This window comes from Ammodytes marinus (genome assembly GCF_949987685.1).
Source record: "Ammodytes marinus genome assembly, chromosome: 23".
NCBI classification, from domain to species: Eukaryota; Metazoa; Chordata; class Actinopteri; order Uranoscopiformes; family Ammodytidae; genus Ammodytes; species Ammodytes marinus.
The window spans coordinates 1,476,998-1,501,556 of NC_137227.1; the positions used below are offsets into that span (position 1 = coordinate 1,476,998).

The window sequence follows — 24,559 nt, forward strand, 5'->3', positions numbered from 1 at the left end:
CAGCACTGAGCCGGAGGATCCGACGTGTTGTCCGTGAAGACACAGTCCGATCCATCGTCTGTGCAGTGATGGCTGGGTCTTTCAACAGGACAATGCTGCAGTGCACAACGCCTGCCTGACAAGGCCTTCTTCCAGGAGAATAACGTTGCATTTTGGACCATCCTGCCTGTTCTCCTGATCTAAACCTCATTGAGAACGTTTGGGGATGAATGGCAAGGAAAGTCTACAAAAACAGACGCCAGTTCGAGACCATGGATGCCCCACATGAAGCCATCTTCACCACATGGAGCAACGTTCCCACCAGCCTCCTGGAAACACTTGCATCAAGCATACCTAAACAAATCTTTGAGGTGATCAACAAGAACGGTGGGCCTACCCAATACTGAGTCCTTTTTTGAAACTTTTTCTTTTGCGTTTTTGAGTTTTTAAGTCTATGAACTTAACTTCTTGATCATATAATAAACAGCCTGTTTGAGTTTAAATGTAGTTTTCAATAAATTGCTTAATTAGTTTTTTGTCTTTTGCTCCTGATGTCATTTTGAAGCTCTAAAACTTGGTTCCGAACAACCACCGCGAAATGCAAACATTTTGCAGTTCTCCTTCGGCCTTAAGAGTTTGTTCAAGAGTGTATCGCCAAAACTGCTTCCTTTTTCACCCCCTTGAAGGGATGGCAGGAGTAATACCTTTTCATGCTAGCACGGTTGATTACTGTAATTCCGTCTTCTCACATAGCCAAGGAAGTGCTGAAATTAAAACAGCAAATCATCAAGTAAAAGTTATAAGTATATTTTTATTCTTTATTTTTTATCTGGATCCCCATTAGCATCTAATAAGTAGTAGCTAATCCAAACAAAAGCAACAATAAAAGCAAATAACAATAAGGAACCACACAGTAGTAATAAAACTAGCGAAGGCGAAACAAGCTACATTTAAAGATAAGAAAATAAGTGACCTACTTCTATGGAAAGAAGCGACATATGAAGGGGTTATTATAACATTTCTACCTTGTAACAATTAGTGACTCACTTTTCATGCAAGTAGCCATTATAAGTCTCACTTAACAGATGTGTTCAAATATGACCCTCAAGGGTACGTACATTTCCGTGAACCTCCAGATGTTCGAACATGATAATTGTTTAGTGTCTTTTTGAGTCCTATACCTCATATTATTTTATCTATTTATGACCATGGCTGTAGAGCAAACATTTGCTGTAAGGTGATGAAAAAGCCTTGTTGTTTAGACATGCTTAAAATTGGCATTGTAGCTGTAAATATGACCATTTGTGGCACACTTGCTTTTGTTTCTAGTGGAGGCCGGGCACTTTAGAGTTCTCATAGAAAGAAACTGTAATGGGAAAATTAGGCAATCGTGATACGTTAATAGTAGCATTAGGTTTTATTTCAATCATACAGCAAGGATCTCCGCGGAGAGGTCACTAATACAGACACAGAGATTGTATGAGCAAGAGTGACCAATTCTTCCTTAAAACGTCATGTATTTAAGGAACATCTGCCCCCCAGGGGGGGAGGCGTCTAACAATGGTTCGAAGGGGAGACAGGTAGAGAGGCAGACAGTTCTAATGTACATAACTTAACCATGGGAGGAGTTTGGGCATAGGACAATAGAAGAACAGACAGAGTAATTGTGCATAAGTTAACCATAGGCGTGGCTGTCCGAGTGGTCGTTGGGCAATCTACATCTCAGTTTCAGTCACAAACAACATGCAATATATCCAATTACACTTATAAGTCTATATAAAACAATGGCTAAGTAAGCATTCCAATATCTGAGTCCAGATATATATTATATGCAAAATCTCCCACTACAAAACATTTTAAAGGTTTGATGGTAGAGTGGGTTTGTACTTTTTACCTATCTACTTTTACTATTGTTTAGTATGTCCTTTCTTCAGTTGATATTGTATCGTCTCTGTGAGAAAAGTGATGTTTTATTGGACCATAGGGCATTGTAAATGTTTATATACACGCCTTTCTGCTGGCGGATTGATTCATCATTGTATGCAAAAACCAATATACACCAGCTCATGTAAAGTGTTGATCAAGGACAATAATTTATATAAAGCAATCTTGTGCTTTGCTTCCATCACTGAAGGGGACATTTTGAGTGCTATGTGGCACTTAAACATGATAAAACTCTAAGATTTTCAAAAAGTTGTGAACCCCTAGTTAACATTCGAGAATCCTTATTCTTCGCTGCCTGATCAAGCCTGTCTATTACATCCATTGTGTTCCAGCCATATGTTTAGTTCAAAAACATTATTCCTAGATTTTTCTTGAGATGCCTTAGCAAAAAATATATAATTATTCGGAAAATAGAATAAAATAGGCTACATTAAATATGGGTACAGATGTGACCTTTGCACACAGATACAAAGAAACTGGGTCTGATTGTGTTATGTTGAAGCCTTGCATGGTAGCTGTGGCGACTAGCGTAAAATTATTATTATTATTACTGTAACGGTTGTGCCAGGGCTTTCTGTTTTAAAAGCAAACATTGCTAATGAATCACCGCATCTCTCATAAAGCCTAATTAGGAGCTAACTATTCAGTCTCTGCTCTAATTCTATGCATTTGTGGGGTTTGAATTATGAAAGAACACACATAATTGTTCCCACTTTCCCATCAGCACAAAGAGTTTGCCGATAGTCACATGTGGCCTCAGAGCTCAAAGTTGATAAAGAGTAGCTAATATATACTGTAATTGGTTAGAGTGGCAGTAAATACACAGACGTTCAGTTTGAAACAGATCCTGGTTGAAAGCAATAGATTCACTGTCAAGTAATGTGGGTAATAAGCCGAATTCACCTCAAGCGTCAACAATAAGTTAACAAATGGAATTTTCTTTACATTTACTCATATTTAAAAAAAAGAACCAGCTGACATCAAGAGCATTTAGCGCAGCACATCCCCACCTCCATGCTCTTCTCCCCGTTTTAAGCAAATACAACTTTAGTGAATATTGCATGGGGCATATTGCCTCAGTTTCACTGTGTCGCTCAGGGAGAGTGGCACCCGATGACGACTGACAGGCCCGTAAGCCAGCGTCAGCTAGGAGACAGCCTTTCTTTTGGGTCTGCCTTCCTTACACTCCTACTCCTATACCCCTCCCGTTTTCCTTCTCTCACGGACAACAGCTATGTTTCTTTAAAATGTTAAGACTGTGGAACTTCTGCTGATCCATCTGATACTGTTAGATAAAATGCCAACATATGGATACAAATCTGTCTTGGCACAGACTGCAACATTTACAGCACTTAATGATATGATTGTAGTCTTTTAAGATCACAGAGAAACTTAACTGCGCTTCTTTAGCAGACTTTGATGTGTAAATTAATGAGTACATTATTAAATGATCAAACGTGATCTCTTTGCAAAAATAAGATTTTTCAAGGGATGTGCTAAATCCTGATATGGACTGTTTCTGTCTGCCTTTAGGCTGACCGCAGCCTTTACTCAGATGCCAATATGGAAATGTACTGTATCAACCATGAAATAATACCACAAAACAATTGCTTCTGTTGTTTCTTTCAGTGCTACTCAAACTCTAGCAACATCCTCTCAATATGATATTCTCAAGTGCAAGCTTCAATGATTGCCTTTACTGTTATTGTAAGGCACACTTCATTTCCCCTTCCCAACATTCAATTTCATGGAGGGATGAGAAAATGCTGCCTTTCCATGCTACTTACAAAGACTTGACTACACTACAATATGCTCACATTACTGCTGCTGAATCTTCGTTCACTCTCTCCCTCCCTCTCCCGCTCTCTGATTAAATAAACAGTGTTCTTGCTTGACTTACAGTAGGCTTCCACCTTGCCTTGCTCAGTGTGACGAGCAGCTGAATGGTGTCACAGTTAACAGGGGGCGGCTCGGTTGCTCTGTTGTGACAACATTGGTTTGATGTAGAAGTGCTAGTCCTCGGCTGCCATGTTCTCCCCTTCTGCTCCTTTCCTTGTCCCTGCTCTGTGTGGAACTCACCGCTGTCTGTTAGAGTGTGACTGCAACACGCAAGCTGCCATTTTCCTCGCTGCATCCGTTGATAGCCATCCAATACGCATACATTCATCAAGAGAAATGCGATAATTTTTCTAGATTAAAGAACTTTAATTGGCACCCCCTTGTTTGAACTGGTGTTCCCAGCATGCAGCAGAAGGTGCCAGCGATGTTTTTGTGTGTGTGTGTGCCTCATTTTTATAAAATTGTGTGTTTTCATCAGACTTAGTCACTTAAAAATCTGCCATATGTCCATGAATTTACCCTTGACTGTAGTTTTCAAATTTAGCATCACATGTGTTGTACACACACACACACACACACACACACACACACACACACACACACACACACACACACACACACACACACACACACACACACACGCACAGCAGTTATCAGAGGAAGCCTTTTGACTGTATCAGTGCTGCTTCAAGTCTAAACACGGTTTTGAAGAAGACATTACTCATTAAAAGGTGGAAGGTTAGTGTTGTGATCTCTTTCGCTATCAAACTCAATCTCGACCGGTGTGTGAAAGTGTAAAACAGGATAGCATATAATAATAGACAGGAAACTCTTCTCCCAGTGGTAGATTTAACCAGCAAGTGCCATTAAAATTTGATTTAGTTGTTAAGAACCACCATGACTCACACCGTCACTCCTCTTGCTGCGAGCTGGAGATGCAGAAGAGGAAAAGTGCCAGCAGCCATGTATGGGATCTGAGGAGGAAAAACCACTCAGGGCATCTTTGTCCTCTGTTTAAACAGTGCCACAGAGGGTGGAAAGAAGAGTGGGAGGAGTGGTGGTGGAGAGGAGCTGGAGGGGGGAGTCCAAGCGATAAGAGAGAAGAAGAAGTTTCTCACAGCTGCCCAGCCTGAGGGCCAAAATATGAGGCGTTTTTCTTTGTCTCCGCCGCGTCACCAGCCATCCGTTCTCGCCTGTCATTATTTTACCGCTCACAGAGCACACACGCTGGCTCTGGGGGACGCATATGCACACTTACACCACCACCAGCGTCTCTCTCACACTCTCAGGGCTGCCTTGATCTACTCTTAAATGCTGCCGGCATCAGATCCTCAAACATTGCCGACTTCAACCGAGTGGGAAAAACACAGACTGCCATTATTTGTTGCTGGTACAGAAATGCACATAATACTATGCAATATATAATTGTTCATCGATATTGGAAGTATGGCAATTATTATAATGGAAAAGTGCCTTAAAACTATTTATAGCATTTATATCAGCATAAAACCAAACACTTTGACCTGAAACACTGGTCTTTTATGTGTTTTTTTTATTAACATAATTTTATATTGTTCAAACTCTTTCAAGCATAATTGAATGGTTCTATGGTGCTTTCTTGGTGTCTAGAGCTAGCATGATGTCTTCTGGTCGGATGAATACTGTAATGTGAGAAATAACTGACAACTTTCAGTAGCAAAGGCTAATGTACGGTTATGTAATTATATCCGCACCAAAAGTCTTGCACTGAAGACTGACTGAATGTAGAGTGACATGAAGCCAGGTTCGGTCCCATTGTTTTCAATTGATAACGACCTTCCAAGCATTGTCGGATAGCTGCTAATTGGCAAGCTACTCCCTATCTTTGATAGATGGCTTTCCTCGATTCGTTCACATCTTGTGGCTTTTCATAATTAGGAATTGGACGCACCAAAAGTAACAACAGAGGTATTTTGGGCCAAAATGCGTTCATCGCAAAGGAATAGCCGTGATTTGTGTATCCGTTGAATTGTGCTGTGATTTCATGAAGAGTTCTAGCTTTGACACACAAATGTTGACGTACTGATACTTGCAGTGACGTTGCTCATGTTATAGGAAACAAAGATACTACTGAGGGCATCCACAATCATATCAGCTGTGTATTACATCACCCATAAATAGTGCCTACATCCCTAAGCTTCCAGCACCACCTATTTTTGCAAAGATGTGAAAAGGGAATTTTGCTGTGCATTACTTGTGGTGACAGAGCCTTTGATAGGAGATTGAGAAAGATGGTTGGGCATACAAAGCATGACACACTGGACACCATGTTATGCATCCCCCTTACCAAAAGTCAATTTAGATGTCTAGTATTTTGAGTATTAAGGCGATATTTCTCTAACCTTAACCAAGTTACTTTAGTTGCCTACTTCAGTCGGCAAGTGGTTCTTGGAATGGTCATTAGGGGTTACATGGGAAGGCACTGACAACCCATCTCCCTGACAAGATTAAAAGAACCTTTTGGTGTGGCGAGTGAGGAGCTCTGCAAAAGGTCTGCGCAGGGTCCTCATCGACCCTCTGTGCTCTGCACTCCTGTCCAAAAGTCAAACTCTGCAGAGGCTTCCACAAATGTCACAGTCAAGTTCAGTTTGCATTAGCAACAGCATCACGAGGCAGGCAAGAGTCTCAGAGCTCTGCAAACATTGTGCTGCTACCACATTTACTATTAAACTCTGTGCCTCTGCGGAGGTACAAGTCGTGCCTTGAAAACCGCAGTCTACACATAATCCCTACATTTGACATTGGTACAGCTGAAGCATGAGTTGAATTGCAGTAGCAGCTTCTGTTATTCACTGAGGGATGTGGCCTCACAGTGCAATCAGTTGTATTGGGCTTTGTGGCAGTAACATATCCATCAAAACTTTGGCTGATGGGAAAACTTGATGATCCATCCATCTTCACTTTTCACCTGAGCTAGCCATCAGTTACCGGCTATAAAAGTACTGCTACATTTTTTTTCTTCAAGAAATGTCTACCCACAGCAAAACAGGAAAAAAGGAGGGAAAATTACAGAGCAGTAGAGATGTCGGAAGTCATGTATAGCACACCAATGTACACAAATAGAGTGCATTCAAACAGACAGATAAAAGCATGTGACATATTAAAAATTCAGAATAAATTCCTGTAAAATGTGACGCGCTCAATGATGCTGAGGGAATCTAACATATAACACACACAAAGAAGAAGGGCAAGTTTCTCCTACTTGGCTGAACCAAATGTAGGTCTGCCAAACTGAAGAACAACAACAAAAAGCACTGAAAGTATTACATAAGTTAAGAGTCTCTGCGATTTTAACCTTAAGCCTAGTCATTGCACAGGCAGCAGCTATTTAAATTGCATCAGTTCCTCTGATGTAAATGCGTATAGCCTTCAACTCCCTTAGAGCTTTTAGTCATTTATTTTGATTAGGGCTGTATTTATAAGATAAGTCTCTTAAGTAAGTCGCCCGGGAAGATGGGTTGGCGAGGATGTTGGTGGGGGAACAAAATGAATTCTGTTTAATGATTATAAATTCAGAAATATCTGCTTGTCAATTAATTAGGCGCTTCCTGGGTATGTGTGTGTGTCCCTCGATTCATCACTGGGCCTGGCTCTCGGTGGACAAACACCCGCGGTGCACCCATTGTATGTCTAAGCCGTTACACACATCTCCGGCAGCTTGGGAAGGGGGAATTAAGATCCTTCAAAGGCAGACAGTTTTCAAGAGCAAGCCTCTCTTTCCCGTCTGCAGACTGATTCCTTGAAGCAGCGTATATGGCCGTTTGGAGGCTTTACTCTGTCGGTGTCTCCTTGTCAGACACAAACAAGAACTGGAGAATGATGTGGACATGAGGGGATAGGTAGACTGGGAGGTTTTGCCTTTCACAGTGCAACAATTTGGGCAGGAGACTTATCTTGTAGAGGCTTCTGCGGTGAGGTGAGCATTGACTATTGCCATCAGGATACTTTTACTTATCGTGGATCGAAACCAGTTCAAACCAAAACGTGTATTGTACAACAAAAATGGAATAAGAAACTGAACATAGCCATAATCTTCTTTAGTATTTCCATATGCAAACTGTCATAGCATTTTATGTGCTAGAAAGCACACTTAAAGGCCTGGTTACACCAGGATTTTAAATGCTGGAAGTTTGCTGTGAAATCCATACATTTCACAGGAACAAACACAATCAGAGAATCGGCTTGAAGAGGTGAGATGAATCCATGTAAATCTTCCTCTGTAAGTTATTATTGCGATCTCGACTTTCAAAGTCTGATCTATAATGAAAAGCTAGTATAAACAGTTTATTAGTTATATCCTATCAAACCCGTATTAACCAACTTGTAGCACAGTGCTTTAATTGTTTATTATTCCTTCATAAAGAAGACTCTCCTATCTTCTCCTGGTCCTGCAAAAGACGCACACCCAAGCGTCTTTGTCTAATAGCGCTGGATTTACCCTCTTCTCCCCCTGAGTTTTACATCTAAATAAAGTACCATATTCAATATATAACACCGTGTTTAAAGTTCCTATTTTATCAGAGCCCCCTCATCCTTTATGATGTTGCCGATCTCCGCTAAACTATAAACCCTTTCTAATATTGTTTCAGAAAATCCTCCTCCTGTGTTCACGGAAGGTTTCAATTCACAAGTTATTGCTTATAAGTTGTGCGTAACTTAGTTTGTAAACCACCCCCCAAAATAGAACAGATATACTATTTTCAGAATTTAAACATCCTCGTTTAAACCTGGGAAGGTATTAGAACCTATTCCTTTTATTTTTAAAGATTAGGTGTATGAGATTATGTAATTGTAGTGTTGTCAGCTATGTAGGCGGTGCAAAGGTTACATTACTTACACTGTGTCCTCATCGGGGCGACTCTCGTCCTGGATTAAAAAAAAACTTATCCTAGGTCCTGGTTTCACAACATAAACTACTGTGACAGAGACTCGCGGAACATTTTACTGGTTTTTATTCAAATCACATGATAATTACAATATCATATAACAGAAAGACAGAAAAGATAAAGGAGATTATATGCTTACATATTATTTAAATGTTCTATTCCTATTTCCCATTATATTACAATACAATACCCAGACATATACATGCATTGCCTAGTAAGTACCATTTAAAGCTTTACGAAATCTTCTTAAATCATAAGGACTTAGACAGGTATTTCTCAATAATACCCCGCTACTTCCAAACCATTCTTTCCGATTTCTTATTCTAATAATATTTGATCAAGTCATTCTGAGTGTGGATAGAGGAGAGAGAAAAAGAGCGTGTGCTTTTTTGCATGTCCGTCTGTATCTCACCGAGTTGTGAAAACCCACTCTCTTCTCCTCCCGCTGTTCGTGCTTTTTAAGCAAAGAGGCGTCTCTATCCAGAGAAACCTCATAGGAGGAGCCTACCTCGTCATGGTAGGCGTATACAAATTCACCCATCTGTTGCTTCTCGTAAATACACCCTTTCACTATCGTAACCTATAAAAACAATAACACTTCCGTTGGTTTGTCACAATAAAACCGGAAACCAACCTTACTCACTACAGATATCACAATAAAACTATTTTTTTCCTTAGACATAAAATGTACGAACGGAACAGTTTTATCACACGTAATAACCACCATACATTACATTATCGAGAAAAGCTTAGGGGTTTACCATTAGCTAGCTTTTCCGGTAACTTATTATTGAACAAAATTGAATGCACATTGAACAGAATTCCACAGAAAAAGTAAACAGACCTGTACAGAGAAAATAGAGTGTGACTCTCCGGGAGCTATTGTTATTGTCTAGCATCAGTCCTGGCCGGGCCAGCTAGCTAGTTAATAGTAACCAATGTTAACCAACTAGCCATGGAAGAATTCACCCAATTGCCAAGCTGCTTCATCCCCCACCAGTTTCAGGTGGGGGATGAATGTTAGGTACAGTAGTAATATTTCAGGGTTTTACTTTGATATGAATAACATAAGCTAAACAGGTAAGCACGTAGTGTAAAGAAATAATTCTGACTACCTTTTTTCATGTCTCTGTCCGTTTGTATGACTGAGTGATTGTCCTCAAATCTGGCACAAACTCACACTTCCATCAGAGGATAACTTGATTACATTTTGGAGGTCAAAGGTCAAGGTCATTGTGACCTTGCATATTTTGATTGCAACATCTCAAAAACGCTTTAAGGGATTTTCTTCAAAGTTTGCTCATATGTTCACTCTGACTCAGAACTGATTAGATTTTGGAGTTCAAAGGTTACTGCGACCCTACATATTGTGAGGTCACAGTTACCGTGTACCACATTGTAGCTTCTTCTTTAGCGCATTGCCTACCAACACTGTACTTTCAGCGTTTGGCAGTGGCTCGCAGAGGCATATAACTAGTTCTAGATCATTTTTGTACTGATATTTCTTGTATAAGCCCTACTCAACTTGTCTTGTTGGTCAATATTTTATACTCTTCAAACTGTTCATTGTTTACTTGCATTAGGGAAAAGGGATGATGGGTTCAGTGGATGAATGGATAGTGTGGAATCTTAAAATGTTAAGAGAATGTTTTATTCTTGCTTTGTTTTGATTTTCTATTTTGAATTTGTATTTAAATGGAAAAAGATAATTGAGGGAATTATAGATTTCCATTAGTTGTCTCAGTGCTTTCCTTTTAAAAAAAGACCAAATGACTATAATCTGGATGTCACAGCGAAAAAGCATCAACAATATTTCTTTGAATCAATAGAAATGTCAAACCTGAGCTGACAAAGCTTTATGGCAGGGGTGTCAAACTCATTTTCACAAAGGGCCACTCTACGATATGATAATCACTCAAAGGGCCAGACTGACACACCTTCTTTTTAATCGAAAAATAAAAAGAACATATTTAAGTAAGTATATAAACTGCGTACAATGGCAAGTTTTCGCTTTTCGGGGACAAATTATAGGTGGGGGGTATGGGGGTGCTCCCCCCGAAAATTTTGAATGTCAAACACTGAATTTCCTGCATTCTGGTGGATTTTTATCCACCGATCTGTGCCTTTTCGGCATAAATTTATGGTGGAAATGTCTTAATTTCTGTAAAGGAAAAGACAACATTCAGGTTCCTGGTGAAACAATTATAAAGGACTATAATGCAGTAAGGCTCTCAGGCATTCTGGATTGAGCCACAATATTTATTCTCCTGGATTTTTAAAAACTTTCTGCACATTCAAATCATATCACATGTTTTGTTTTTTTAGGAATCATGACGCAGCACCAGTGTTAGCTATGATACTTTACATTGGTAATGAAATGCCAAGCCATTGGAAACGAAAGGGGTGGGCTATCAGCAGCTAGCTAACGTTAGCTAGTTGGCTATATTGTAACTTAAAGCAAAAGTTAGAAACCAGATAATTTTGGCATTAATCCTTTGACACTTGACACAATCAATCATCAATATTAGCATGCTATTTAGCCACATATGTTGGCCTACAGCCCTCAGAAACCTGACAGCTCTTCTTAGATACAAGTTCATCAATTCATGGCTTAAAATCCTGAGCTGTGGAACTTTCAGCAGACATTCCTAGCTGTAAGACACGTAAGTTTCCTAACAGTTGAAAGCGTATGCAACGTGCGGATATGGCACAGGCTCCATGAAGGATGAAAAAAAAAAAAAAAATATGATTTATTTATTTATTTTTATTTTTTTCACAATTGATTCAAATCGGCCGAATTGATTCGCGGGCCACATCAAAACGTGTCGCGGGCCAGATGTGGCCCGCGGGCCTTGAGTTTGACACATGTGCTTTATGGCAATAACTTGTGTGTATTATTATTTCATAAGAATTATCTTACAGTAACGCCTGTCATTTTTCCATACGTGTTTTTTTTTTGGCGGGAAAATTTCCAAATTTGTGTTCTGAACCGCAAATACTGCACACGGTGTCACAGTGATCTTAAGCAGGTTTTTATTTTCCGTCAGTGAGTCACATCGCATTTGGCGACGTGTCTCACTTTCACAGTTGACTTTACAGTCTGAATTCAAGTGAATGAGGAAAAAGTCTTAGTCTTAGTCAGTAGCAGGAACACGCTTGAAATAATTCATGCTTTCCATAATACTTTTTATTCTTTTTAAATGCAGAATAGACATCACCTACAAGCATCAACAACAACATATAGCACAAACATAAGGGCACACATTTTCTCTGACCTCAGTTAGATTCTCAGCTACAGATAAATGTCAATATTTTGATATTCAGTATATCAATATTTTACCGTCACAGTTTAGCAATCAAGAACATTCAGTGTAGGAGATGATCTCAGGCAAACGTTACACAAAGTGAGAATTCACAAGGTGACTTAGATCTTCCTAAGTGAATGTGGTATTTAAAAATAAATGAATTAAAGACCTCAAATTGTTTTGGATCAGCCTGTTTTCCCCCCTGTGACCTAAAACAGAACACTAGCATCCAGGCATGGTGTCTTTCATCATTTAACTGCCGTTCAAAGGCTCCTGGGAGCCTCCTAGAGCACAGAATGGAACCTTGTATTTTGCAACATCAAGCACACTCTTGTGTCAGTGTCTCGGTGTCTGCTGGGAGGTTCGTATTAGAGTCATGGTCTTGAGCTGAAATTATCTTTTTAGAATCACTTTCCACCCTCTCTCTCCCACACACACGTACACACATGCTTTTCTTGACGCCTATACACTAATGCAGGTGACACCAAGGTCTTATAAGTGTGTACATCTTTGACCTTGTTATTTTGTCCCTCTCTGCTTCCATTACGTTCTTGTAGATCAAAGAAGCACATGGTGCACCAGGCAGCGTGGGTGAAGATCCTCACTTAAAGGCTGCAGACAGAGGTAAGTTATTAAACCCTTTACACTGTCATCTCTACCTTCACTGCTCCTGCGCTACCCACTTAAAATCAATAAAAGTAACTGCTATGCGCAAGTTCGTGTCTGGGATTTAATTAATGTTTTTTTTTTTATATACTCTCACCAATATTAATGCAGCCTTAAATTTGCTAATGCCCCTAACACAGGAATTAAGAGGTTTGTGTGGTTATTGTGCCACAATGCTAGTTACATATCACTTCATCAAAGTACCCACACTGGATGATTTAGTCTAGTGTGTGTGTCGTTGAGCTGTGTTTGGAGAATTTGCTGTGCACTTCTTTAAAGATAAAAAGGCTGAGGATGGAACACACATTCCTGTCCATTAGAAATAATGGCTCACCTAAGGGAGAACATAGGCCAGTTGCACAACAATAATAGTGTTTGGGAGGTACAGAAATGCTGCAAATATAGAGAACCACATAGATGTTGCTTCTTCACACTGCAACTTCTGGCGTTATGTCCTTTATTATTTTAAGTTGTATTACATTATCTTAGTTTGGCTGTGACTACAAAACAAATGATGCAATAAAACGCAAAATGTTTGGGGATACAGATAGAATAGGTAGTGACGGGAGTGTTATGATTGTTGGAGTGTTAGATACCCCCTGGAACCTTGTATTTTTAACACATGCAACGCAGAGGAAGTTGTGAGTCATTTTCTACAGCAAATATAGCCATCCACAATAACGTAATAGTATTCTGGTTTACCTAGAAGTGTGGTTATTGTCTAAATAACCAACAGATTACCCATCCACAGGGGAGCTTTGTTTACCATACAGCTATTCCTTTTGTCATATGTCCACACACTTCTGAGAATGCATAAAGGTGTAGATGTGTGGCTGATGTGGAAGGCTGTTTGTGTGCCTCATGTTTTTTTGTTCAAGATGATGCTGCTAGTTTATTCCCCCCTTCACACAGCCAGCATATTATCCCTCTCCGCCAGCTGCGAGGAGACAGGCCCAGGTATTTATGGCTAGCATAAAAAGTGCCTGCATTCCCTGTCACCCCACAGCACCAGATTTATGGCACATTTGACAAACACACTGAATAAAAAAAAGGGGTGTTCAATTTGTATAGGAGTTTAGAGCCTGTCTGTTGTGCACGCTCCCAACGGATTCAGCTGTTAGTTCATGTGTGTGCGCGCGTGTCTGGCTGTCTACGTACGCCTCCCGCTGTGTGAGAATGTGTCTGTATTTCTTAACACGTGCATACTTGTGTGTCTGTATGCCTTGTATGTACTCTTGTGTGCTCCAGGGAGTGTGTGTGTGCGCGCCGAGGCCCGCCTGCTCTGAAACACCAGCAACAGATAACAGATGGTCCCCCTGCATTAGAAGTGTTTTATTTCCCTGCGGAAGCCAGATATGTCAAAAATATGCATGTGCAACATTAGTCATTTGGAATATTCATGCCCCTGCCGTCCGATGGTTTCCTTTTCACAGCCAAAATACCACCAGCCCAATTCTCCTAAGGAGGTGAGGGGAATAAGGGGGAGTAGGAAAAGAAGCAGTCATCAGCTGAACTGATGGGAGGAAAAGGCTGAGGCCTACATGCAGTTTTTTATGGAGGATTTCTCTTCAGCACGCCGGGGCTGTAATTAAAAAGGGGGTTGCAGTATGAAGATGTAGATGGATTCATATTAAGAACCCCTTCCCCTAACCCCATTACACACAGCCCGCCTGGTTACATACTGTTCACACTTACACAGTGAACAAGCCCATCATTTGGACCCGCCATTGCATTGATTCATAGACTCTTCTTTGGGAGTCCACCACTACTTATATTCTTATTTCTCTCCGCCTCCATCTCTTCAACCATCTCAAATCTCTGTAGCTTTAATCTCTACCTCCCACCATTGAGCATGGCCGCCATCCTTGTCCTTGGTGGTGGACATGGGCATGCATCATTATCAGGCCTGGTTAACCATCCACGTAGTTGGCAGCCTGGGCCCCCACCAGGGCCCAATGGCATGGTTTTCCTACCGCAGAAAACATGACTTTTGAGCAGCACTTTTCTCACTTGCCGTGGTCCCTCGTGATCAGGGTTAATTTGTGGCAGCATGCGTGAATGGTGTCGAAAGAGGAGAGGACTGCACTGCTTATCGCAGAAATGCAATATGATTTATTCAGAAATATGCAAATCTAACAATCGCTCTGCCTTGTTTACTGAAGGGACCTGCTGATTAAGAGTCTGAAACACAGAGAGATGGAGAGGGAGGGTGAGAGATACAATCCCAGCCATAGAAGCCAGGATAGAGTGTGAACACTAAAATGTATTCTGTTGAGGCTGAATTGCTTATGTAAAGAGTGAAGGGGGTAACATGCAATACATGTCTTTATTGTATGTAAATAAATACAGTACATTACTTGCAAAGCATAATACAGAATTACACATTAGGTCCCTGACGGCTTGTACTCGTGTGTTTCATTGACACTATTGCTAACCTAAGTAATCAGTTATGGAGTATATTGACAAAAGCATCAGGAGACCTATGTAAGGGGTCTTGGGTTAATTAGCCTACAGTGCCCTCTTTCTGTTTTAGCATTTACAAAAGCCATAGTACAGAGGATGCCTAGGATGACCTTCACAAGTGTAAAAGACCATGTCACCAGTTCTACATATGTACACAATAAATGGAATGAATTCCCCAAAAATGTATAAACATGCAATTTTCATACCAGCCTTATTCTGCGGTTACCTTAATGCTCAGTATGTCAGTAAATGTACTTTGCCATTTACACTTGACAGCCTCCTTGATGATTTAATTGACGTTCATATTATCATCTAAACCAGATCAGTTTTTTTGTCATTGTTTTTTTAAGGCATTGGTGTTGCACTGAACCTGTGGATATTTGCCTTACGTGCAGCAGTATGTATCACCAGAAGGTATGCAACACAATCCAAGGTGTTGTAAGCTGATAAGACTTTTTTCCGGTGCTGTAAAGCGCTACAGGGAAACCCACTGATGAATCGGTATCCTTGAAGCAGTTTTTAGAACTAGCAGATAAGCTACTGTATTACTATGCTGCTTGCCTAAAGTAAGCCAGTAATGATTTTCTCTGACCACAGGAGATTTGATAGTCGTAGCAAAATAAAACGGCTGGTTTAAAAAATGTAAAAAGACGGCTAGGCACTTGGAATATATTGTTATATACTGTGTGCAGAGGTCCAGTTTTGAATGGACAGACTTGAATTTGATCTGAAGCTGAGATGAGAAGAAGGTCAATCTAATTGTGTTCTATTTGCAGACAGGCTTTTTTCACCGGTAACTATGGGTTTCGCAGCCTTGCATGTCACATTCAATTTTTGCCCTTCATCTTCTTTGGGCTGTAGGAATGGGTGTGATCTGCAGCCATTTCCTCACTCTTTGCTGAGAGCCCAATTAGCGCTGTTGTACAGCATTGATTTCTCTGCTCTATATTGCATGTGCTTTTCCAGGTGAGTCTTCTCCAGCTAGCGCCAGCCTATAGAAGACAACAATTATCCCCTCTAGCACAATCTCTGTGGCCGCACAAAAGAGAGCACAGCTCAGGAAATTGATCTCTTCAGGCTTGCAAGACGTTTTGTGGATGAGCAGACAAAAGCAACCACAACTTTGTGATATCTTAAAGCTACACATGCAACTCTGTGATGTCAAAACCCTGTAATTACATTCTTAAAACTGGGCATGCTTTCAGGTTAATTCTCGCTGTAACTTTGAGCGTTGACACCTGGTTTGTGAATAATACATAATAAACTGCTTACATCATACCAGCATGTGCATATATTAGTATGAGACTGCCTGAAACAGGCTATTCTGGTGCTGGGCCTAGCTTTTAAGCAAAGGCAGTTTAAGACACAAACGACAAACCTGATTCAAATGATAAACAGAGTATTCCTGTTTTAAATACAATCTCAAACCTCCAGTTATCAAGTAATCTATGATAAGCAGATTGCTTAGCTTTTTTATACTTAAACAATTTACTATGGCAGAAAATACACTGTGTTTTGACTAGAGATCGACCGATTATCGGCCGGGCCGATTATCGGCGCCGATATTCAACATTTTGACGCATATCGGCATCGGCCATTTTTTTTTTACTTTTTATTTGTTTTGATGCGGTGATGCATGACAAAAACAGTGCGAGACATGACAAAAACACCATTGTGTGTGGGACAAGACTACATGAACACGTTTTGGACAAGACAAGCTGTCAGAGACTAGACAAAAACAACAACAAAAAGAACAAGTAATAAAAATAAATAAATACAAATATATATTATTATATATATACGATAAAGAAATAGGAAAAAAAAATACAGAAATAGACTAGTAGCTCATGGCATATTGAAATAGTGGATGTGAGTGTGTGTGTGTGTGTGTGTTTGTGTGGGTGTTTATTGGGAGGGAAAAGTACTGTGGCTAACTTCTGTGGGTGGTTGTACAGGGCGCCATTCGGTGCCTGTGGCCCCTCCGACCACCACCTCAGACATACCGCAGTCGTACACATTCACATTCGGCATCGGCCTTTGATAAGAGATCAATTTAAAACTGGGTTATTTTGGCTCTGATGCAGCCGCACGGAGAGGAGAAACAGTAACTGTTTCTCATTGTCTGGTTTGGTTTCGAGGTAAGTTAAGGCAGCAGACTCTCCCGAAATTGTAATAAATATCCCAGTTAGGGGTGTGCACGGGTACACGTGTAACCGGTTAGTAAATCACAACGAGTTCAGGAACATTTTAGGGAGCCATTTATTTGTTTAAATTGTGTTATGTTGCAAATCTGATAAGCTGTTGTGTTTTTTAAACATATTCTTAAAGGCATTTAAATGAAGTTAAGTGTTGGAGTTTGTATTATTCAAAATGTTGACGCCAATATTTTCCCTTTTTCTGCAAATTAATATCGGCTCCAAATATTGATTATCGGTATCGGCCCTGAAAAAAACATATCGGTCGACCCCTAGTTTTGACTTAAAACAATCTCCATTCTAAGACCTTCTGGTACACCAACAATTCTCTTAAACAAGTCAGTTAAAGTTTTCAACTGTTTAACTCCATATATACAGTATAGAGATATAAGAATATACTGCACTGGTTAAAGCGTGATGCTCCAAAGACAAAATGTATAAATAATTGCCCCTTTGTGGACTGATTAGAAAGATATAGGCACGAATGTTAACAGCTAAAGTCACCATCCACCAACTAGTTAGGAAGGTACTATCTTGGAAATCTATCTAATGGAAAACGACCCCCAGGAAAGGAACCAGTGTGGTGAAGGTACTTTGTTACAGGCGTTAACATGGGTTAGATGTACATGTTGCAAGTGGTACATAATTGGGGTCGTGGTCGTGTTGTACTTATAAATGGCTTTGCAGTGTTAACAATGATCTTCGTAATTTTTTTGTTGGAAATGGTCCCACACCAAACTTGGCCTTGATCTCACCATGATTATGTTTGATATGTACGGCAGCACATGGGCAGCTAAGGCAGCTCCATGTCCTTTGTCTCTTAAAACTAGTTCAATATCACCCCCTGTTGGTAAGGTGTCCTAAGGCTGCCACATAGTGAAATTCATACATTGCTTGAAGACTTACACTATGCAACACAACCTCAGATCAATACAATTTCATGTCACAACATTTTTTTTCTTTTCAATTCGAAACAATCAATTAAAGGCCTACTTCACCAGTGGGAATATGAAGGTGTATTGAACTCTGAGATCCTATGTAGTATAAATGTGCAAATTTTTTAGAAATCGGTTCATCCTAGCCTGAGAAAAGGCTGAAAGAGTGTTTTATGGTCTCACTGTCTAACCCTACAGTGTGCCCAGTTGTGATGTCACAACTCGGCAAACTGTAGGGTTGATCATCAATAAATCATGCCCGTCCCTAGTACAAATATACGGTATAAAAATGTCTGAATTCAAAAATGTTACATACGTATGTGTACAATTAATATAGGATCATGATCCTCTTAATATCCCTATCAATAGTTTATCCATCCTGTGTACTGTCAACGTTAAGAAACCTTGATACAAATAGATATTGAAACGCATCACCCTTTATTAATGTTTTTCTCCTGTTCTACATCTGTCACAACATTTTTCATCATATTCCGTATATATTCCTTTTATTATGACAAAAGCTTAAATGTTTGTAGACAACATTGTCCTTTTCTGTTATAGTTATATTTACTTGTGCACAACACAGCTCTTGCCACACTTTCAGATTCATTTATGTGTTTTTTCTAGATGGTTAGACCATTATTGGTTTCAGCAAGTTGTGTTGGGGAAATCTACTTGGACATGCTGCAGAAATAAATTATATAAAACAGGGAAGTGAAATGTAAATTGTAAACGTTGATTTGCAAACAGACTGCAATTCTATTTACTTATAACATTGAGTATAATATTTACTGATGTATATACCATTGTATTTCCTACATACAGTATGCAATCATTTTGAGTTCTTGCACTGGTTTGTCCTGCGGATAACTCATGTCAATCTCCCGCTCCTACCCTGCGTTCCGAATCGCATACTTTCTACTATTTAGTATGGTAGAAAAAATATTTAGTATGTCCCGATTCTTGTGGCCAGATTTAGGATGGTTAGACGACCTGGATGTCTATTACACCCGGCCAAGATTTTTAGTGTTGAAAACGGCATTCTATTTGGGCGATTCTGACCCATAATCCAGTGCGAACCTGAAGTGACGTCACATCAAGGAGCCTCCATATGAAAACAAACGGGGATACGACGGATATAAAAGCAAGAGGCAAGATCAAGGCGCAATGTTCTGATGAAATAAATAAATAAAATAATCTCCCAATAGTATGCCTACTGCATCCTAACTAGATTATTTTTATCGTCGGATGTAGTATGTTGAATAGAAAAAAGAACGAGTATGCGATTCGGAACGCAGGGCTATTTTCATCCCACAACTTACATTTTTCCTGGGAATGTGTGTCAAACAACGTGATGCTAGATGTGCTGGAGTGGTACGCCCTACGTCATTCTATTTTTGCCACACACATGTTGCCTGAGAGGTCAATGCAGCGTTCTTATTGGGTTGAATTGCTTGGAGGCAGAAGTTAATTTCCAACTCAGCAGAGACCAATGACTTTGCTCTGACCTGCTGACTGGCAAAACAAAGACATTGTGCTTTTCCACGAGACAAAAGCACTTGGTTATTACTGGCAGACATGAAACCATTTTATCTGGTTACAATGATTCATCCGATGTAGCTGTGCATTGCTCTTCTGAAGTCAGACCAAACTACAATGTTTTGTTTTATGTTTGTTATTTTTTATTTTTTTCCACGTTTTGCCTCCTTTCAGAGCAGAATGGTACTGAAGCCCAGAGAAAAACTATATGGTATGGTACTATATAAGTACATTTATATATTTATTATACACCAATATCTTGATGATCAGAGGGTTACCCCGACAACTAAAATAATCTGTAAATGTGCAAATAGTTCTTAAGTGAATGTTGCAATTGTAGTATTGCGATTGGTGCGAGCAAACTCAGTAACAAACCTATGAGCTCTCACTTGTTTCCTTGTCTTTGATCTGTTCATTCAAAAAGGTTTCAAAATGGTGTGAGCTCCTCCTGATGTCTATTTCATCAATCAATTTGGCCCACCTGATTGTGTCAACCTGCTCGATTTAAGCAATGCAGCTCAGGGTTCACAAAATTTTGCACATACAACAGTTGGCAAATCATTTGTTTTATGTCTTTTAACAATTGATTTCTGGAAAAGAAAAATGTTTAATTGATAAACAAACATCTGTTATTTCATATAAAAAATACTGGTATTGATAAAAATGAATTAATAATGGTAAAAATTAATAACATTCCAAAAGGTTCAAGGGGTTCACAAACTTTCACACAGCACTGTATATATTTTTTCAATGTCAAAACCTTTTTTGAATATTTGTCGAAAATCAATTCCAGCTGACTGTTCCAAAGCAGCTCCCAAGTAAGACAACATTCTTGACCATATTTATATATATATTCATACACACGAAAATATAAACGCAGCACTTTTGTTTTTGCTCCTATTTTTCATGAGCTTAACTCAACAATCTAAAACTTTTTCTATATATTAGGGCTGTCAAGCGATTAAAAAAATAATCTAATTAATTACAGGCTCTGTGATTAATTAATCTAAATGAATTGCATACTTATATGACACTTTTATACCTGTTTGTAAACAGCTGTATAGGCTACTACAGTTTGTTTCTCTCTCTCTCTCTCACTCGCGCGCGCTCGCTCTCCGTCTCTCGTAACTTCTGTCTCCTCCCCTCAGCCAGCTTTATACATGAACTAGCGCCGAATTTTCTCAAAAAAACAAGCAGACAAAATTACGACTTTCCATCTCCCACAACAGACAGCGCTGCACTGCCACCATTTCGTAGCCTACTCATAGGCAAAAATATTGACACACACACACACACACACACACACACACACACACACACACACACACACACACACACGGGACAGGTGCTAGACAGCTAGCAAACAAAATTGGAGGAAGATTGAGAGATAGGCCTACTGTTTTGAACCTAGCCTACATTGTTGCACCCACTAAATCAATAATGCACGGACACTGCGGAGAATTAAGTAAGATTTCTTCCTACCTTCATGCATCCCATAAACCGTCCATAGAGCCCTCGAGTCGGCCCCTTTCCCCTGCTTCTCTCTTTACCTTTCTCCCTTTAACCCACGCGCCCGGCCCGGCGAGCTACAGGTGCAGCTCCGCACCACTTTTGCACCGGGTCAAAGGGCATTATAGAAGTGCGATTTTTTTTCTTTGATTAATTAATCGAAATTAACGCGTTAATTTGACAGCCCTACTATATACACAAAATAAACATCTCTCAAATATTGTTCACAAATCTGTCCACATCTGTGTTAGTGAGCACTTCTCCTTTGCCGAGATAATCCATCCCACCTCACGGGTCTGGCATATCAACATGCTGATTAGATAGACTCTTTTTCAAGGGAGACCCATTTACACGTTGTGGTGTTCTGGTGGCGTTACAGTATCTGGTGTGAACACCATTTGCCTCACGTAGTGCAGCACATTTCCTTGGCATAGAGTTGATCAGGTTGTTGATTGTGGTAGGTGTGGCGTATCAAGATGCTGATGAGACAGCATTGTTATTACACGGTGGCCTTTTATTGTGGCCACCAGAACACCAGAACGTGTAAATGGGAACTGGTCTCCCTTGAAAAAGAGTCTCCAGTCTCAATGGGATTTACCTGTAAGAATACATTTTTTTTAAAGACTGATTTTCTTTGTAAATTGTCTATGCAACCTGGCTGGCCTTCAAATACAGCAGCATATTTTACCTAGAACCCCAGAAACCAACTAGTTTTCATACAGTGCAATACAACATTGTTTAGGTAGGTGACAACTACTTCCTTTTTAATAATGTAATTAAACAAAGTCTTATGCAGGGATGTGCGCGGTACTGTATCATTTAAGATGTCAGAGTTCTTAAAACTAGCCATAGTAGCAGTTTTCAACATGAAGCAACACAGATTAGGTAATGATGCAGCACCTGCCTTGAGACTGCTACAATTTTAGATGATATTTTTGCTTTAGTGGTGCATTTTCCTAAACAAATCTACGATGCAATGAATCAAATTACCACACGCCAAGTGACACACAGTAAGCCTGGGGCTCTTCACAGACCCCCGGGCCCTGGGAGCTGGGACAGTTGCTTTCTTCCCTGGTTGGTAAGCCAGCCATGCAGGCTGCAAGCGTCAACATGAACTACTATTTCTTGTGGAAATAACATCTGAATAACTAAATGTTAGATGGTAATCTGGCAATTTATGTTTTTACATATCCTCAGTGGAATCATCCCTTTCAGAAATAAACCCTCTGGAGTACATTTTGACTTTGGCTGCCTATATTTAACCCTGAGGTTGTACATGCTGTAAGTGACCATTATGCTCTCAATAATCACTGTGTATTCTTCCCCACTGCCCGCCATGCTGCTTTAGCACTTATTAGGGGCTTATACTTGAGGCTCAGCCACACAGTTCATTTTCAGCCCACATTTGGCAGGTAATAAGCCTTACGGAGGAGCTGGCATTATACACATTCCCCGCCTGAGATCATTGAGGAGTGACCCCCAATGTGGAGGTTTGTATTGATGTGTGACTCTGAAATGGTAGCAATGGTCCAACGGTCACCATATTTTCAATTACTAATTGACCTCATTTCCTTTTGGGCTCTTGAGGATTTTACCTGCTGTAAGATAGATGTCTGTTTTCTTTTCATTTGATACGTTGAGCTCAGTTAGCGATAATATAGCAGACTGAAAAATTATAGAAGTGTGGCATCTAAAGACCTAAATCTTTTAGGTACAATCAATGTCACTATGTGTGAGGAGTCTTAAAAAAGTCTTGGTCGCAATCCTGCGTCAAACTGTACAATACACATTTTCTAACTCTGTGACAGAAGCGTCAGATGGTCAACATGAATGTTACAATCTATCCTAGCAGCAGCTGATGTTTCTTTGAAAACACTGGGCAACTGGCTAGGCTATATCATTAGATGTGTCTGTCACATTTTATTGGAACAAAAACTCATGCTGACTGAATAATTAAATAATTCAATTATAGAATATCACAGTCAGGTGGTTGCCAGCCTTGTAATGATGCATAAAAAAACCAAGTTGTCTCCCACGTTGGATTGGTGCTAGTTGCAGGACAGCTACTCTTGAAGCTTTTCTACAGGTTTGACTGACCATACCAAGACAATGCACTGTGCCGTCTTTTCTCAACCCGTGTTTGCCAAGATTATGTTCTCAGTTGTTTTAGTTGTTTAAGCCGGTTTCTATATTTCGCAAAAGTCTTGGAGTCTCAAGAGATTTGATGGTCATTCATACAAAGTCAGACTTTCACAAGGAAGCATCAGCAGCAGAAATAGTCAGCCATGGGATTTACCTGTCAACTGCACTTAAGCACATGGAGAAACATCAGCTAGACACTCTGATGGTAAGAGAAAGGCTGACACGCGTGTCCTGTGATCTCCGGTCACTGACAGCTTCATGTATGTCAGCGCCTCCGGAGAGCAGTAAGACAATAAACTTCCATTCAGAGATAGGTGGGTGAATGTCTGTGTTTTGAAGCCTTCAGCGTCTTTAAAAATCACTTTTCACGTCAGCTTGTCATAGACGAATATTCAATATGTAAGCCAACATTTTTATGAGGTGCTCATATCTTTAAATGGCTCATACCTCTTGATTTTCTAGTTTATGGATTGCTTTACAGCAGGGGTGTCAAACTCATTTTGGTTCGAGGGCCACATACAGCCTCTCTGATCTCAAGTGGGCCGGACCAGTAAAATAATGGCAAAATAACGTACATATGTCAAATCCAAATCTTTAGCTTTGTTTTTCAGTTATATGCTTTATAACTCAGCCTACATATGTAACCTACATTATCACGGATCACAAGGGATCTCTGTAGCCCCCAGGAAATGTCTTAGTAAAGGTTGCTGCTGGCCAAGGGAATAGGAGGTGCGTGCGTTGCGCCGCAGCAAAAAGTTTGGGGGTATTTTGCTCAAAGATGCCAATACGCACTAATGAAATAAACAACTGTTTATTTGAATACACAAATACAACAGGCACTGACCTTACAGTTGTCCAATTTTGTTTACTATATATACAGGGACACATTTTGTGCAAACATGCAGACAGTACAAAATACAATTAAATAAAAGTGCAACTTCTACTGTTTTGATTTATTTTTAAATACAGAGGTTATTTGTTGTTTTGGAATACGTTTTTCCCAATTTAATTTAATTTTAATTTAACTTACTTTTTTTTTTAAATGCTCAGAAATTTGCGGGCCGGATGTTTGACACCACTTCCTTAGACACTTGACACAATCAATCATCAATATTAGC

General features: G+C 39.9%; 1 protein-coding gene across 2 annotated transcripts in view; it reads left to right on the forward strand.

Moving 5' to 3' along the window:
* LOC307269558 (glucosidase 2 subunit beta-like) overlaps positions 1–24,559 on the forward strand; it is a 159,413-nt gene that overhangs the window by 53,127 nt on the left and 81,727 nt on the right. For both annotated transcript variants that reach the window (XM_080052538.1, XM_080052539.1), the window contains one exon: positions 12,550–12,616. In XM_080052538.1, the coding sequence (XP_079908664.1) occupies positions 12,550–12,616 (67 nt within the window). The remainder of the gene's footprint in view (positions 1–12,549; positions 12,617–24,559) is intronic.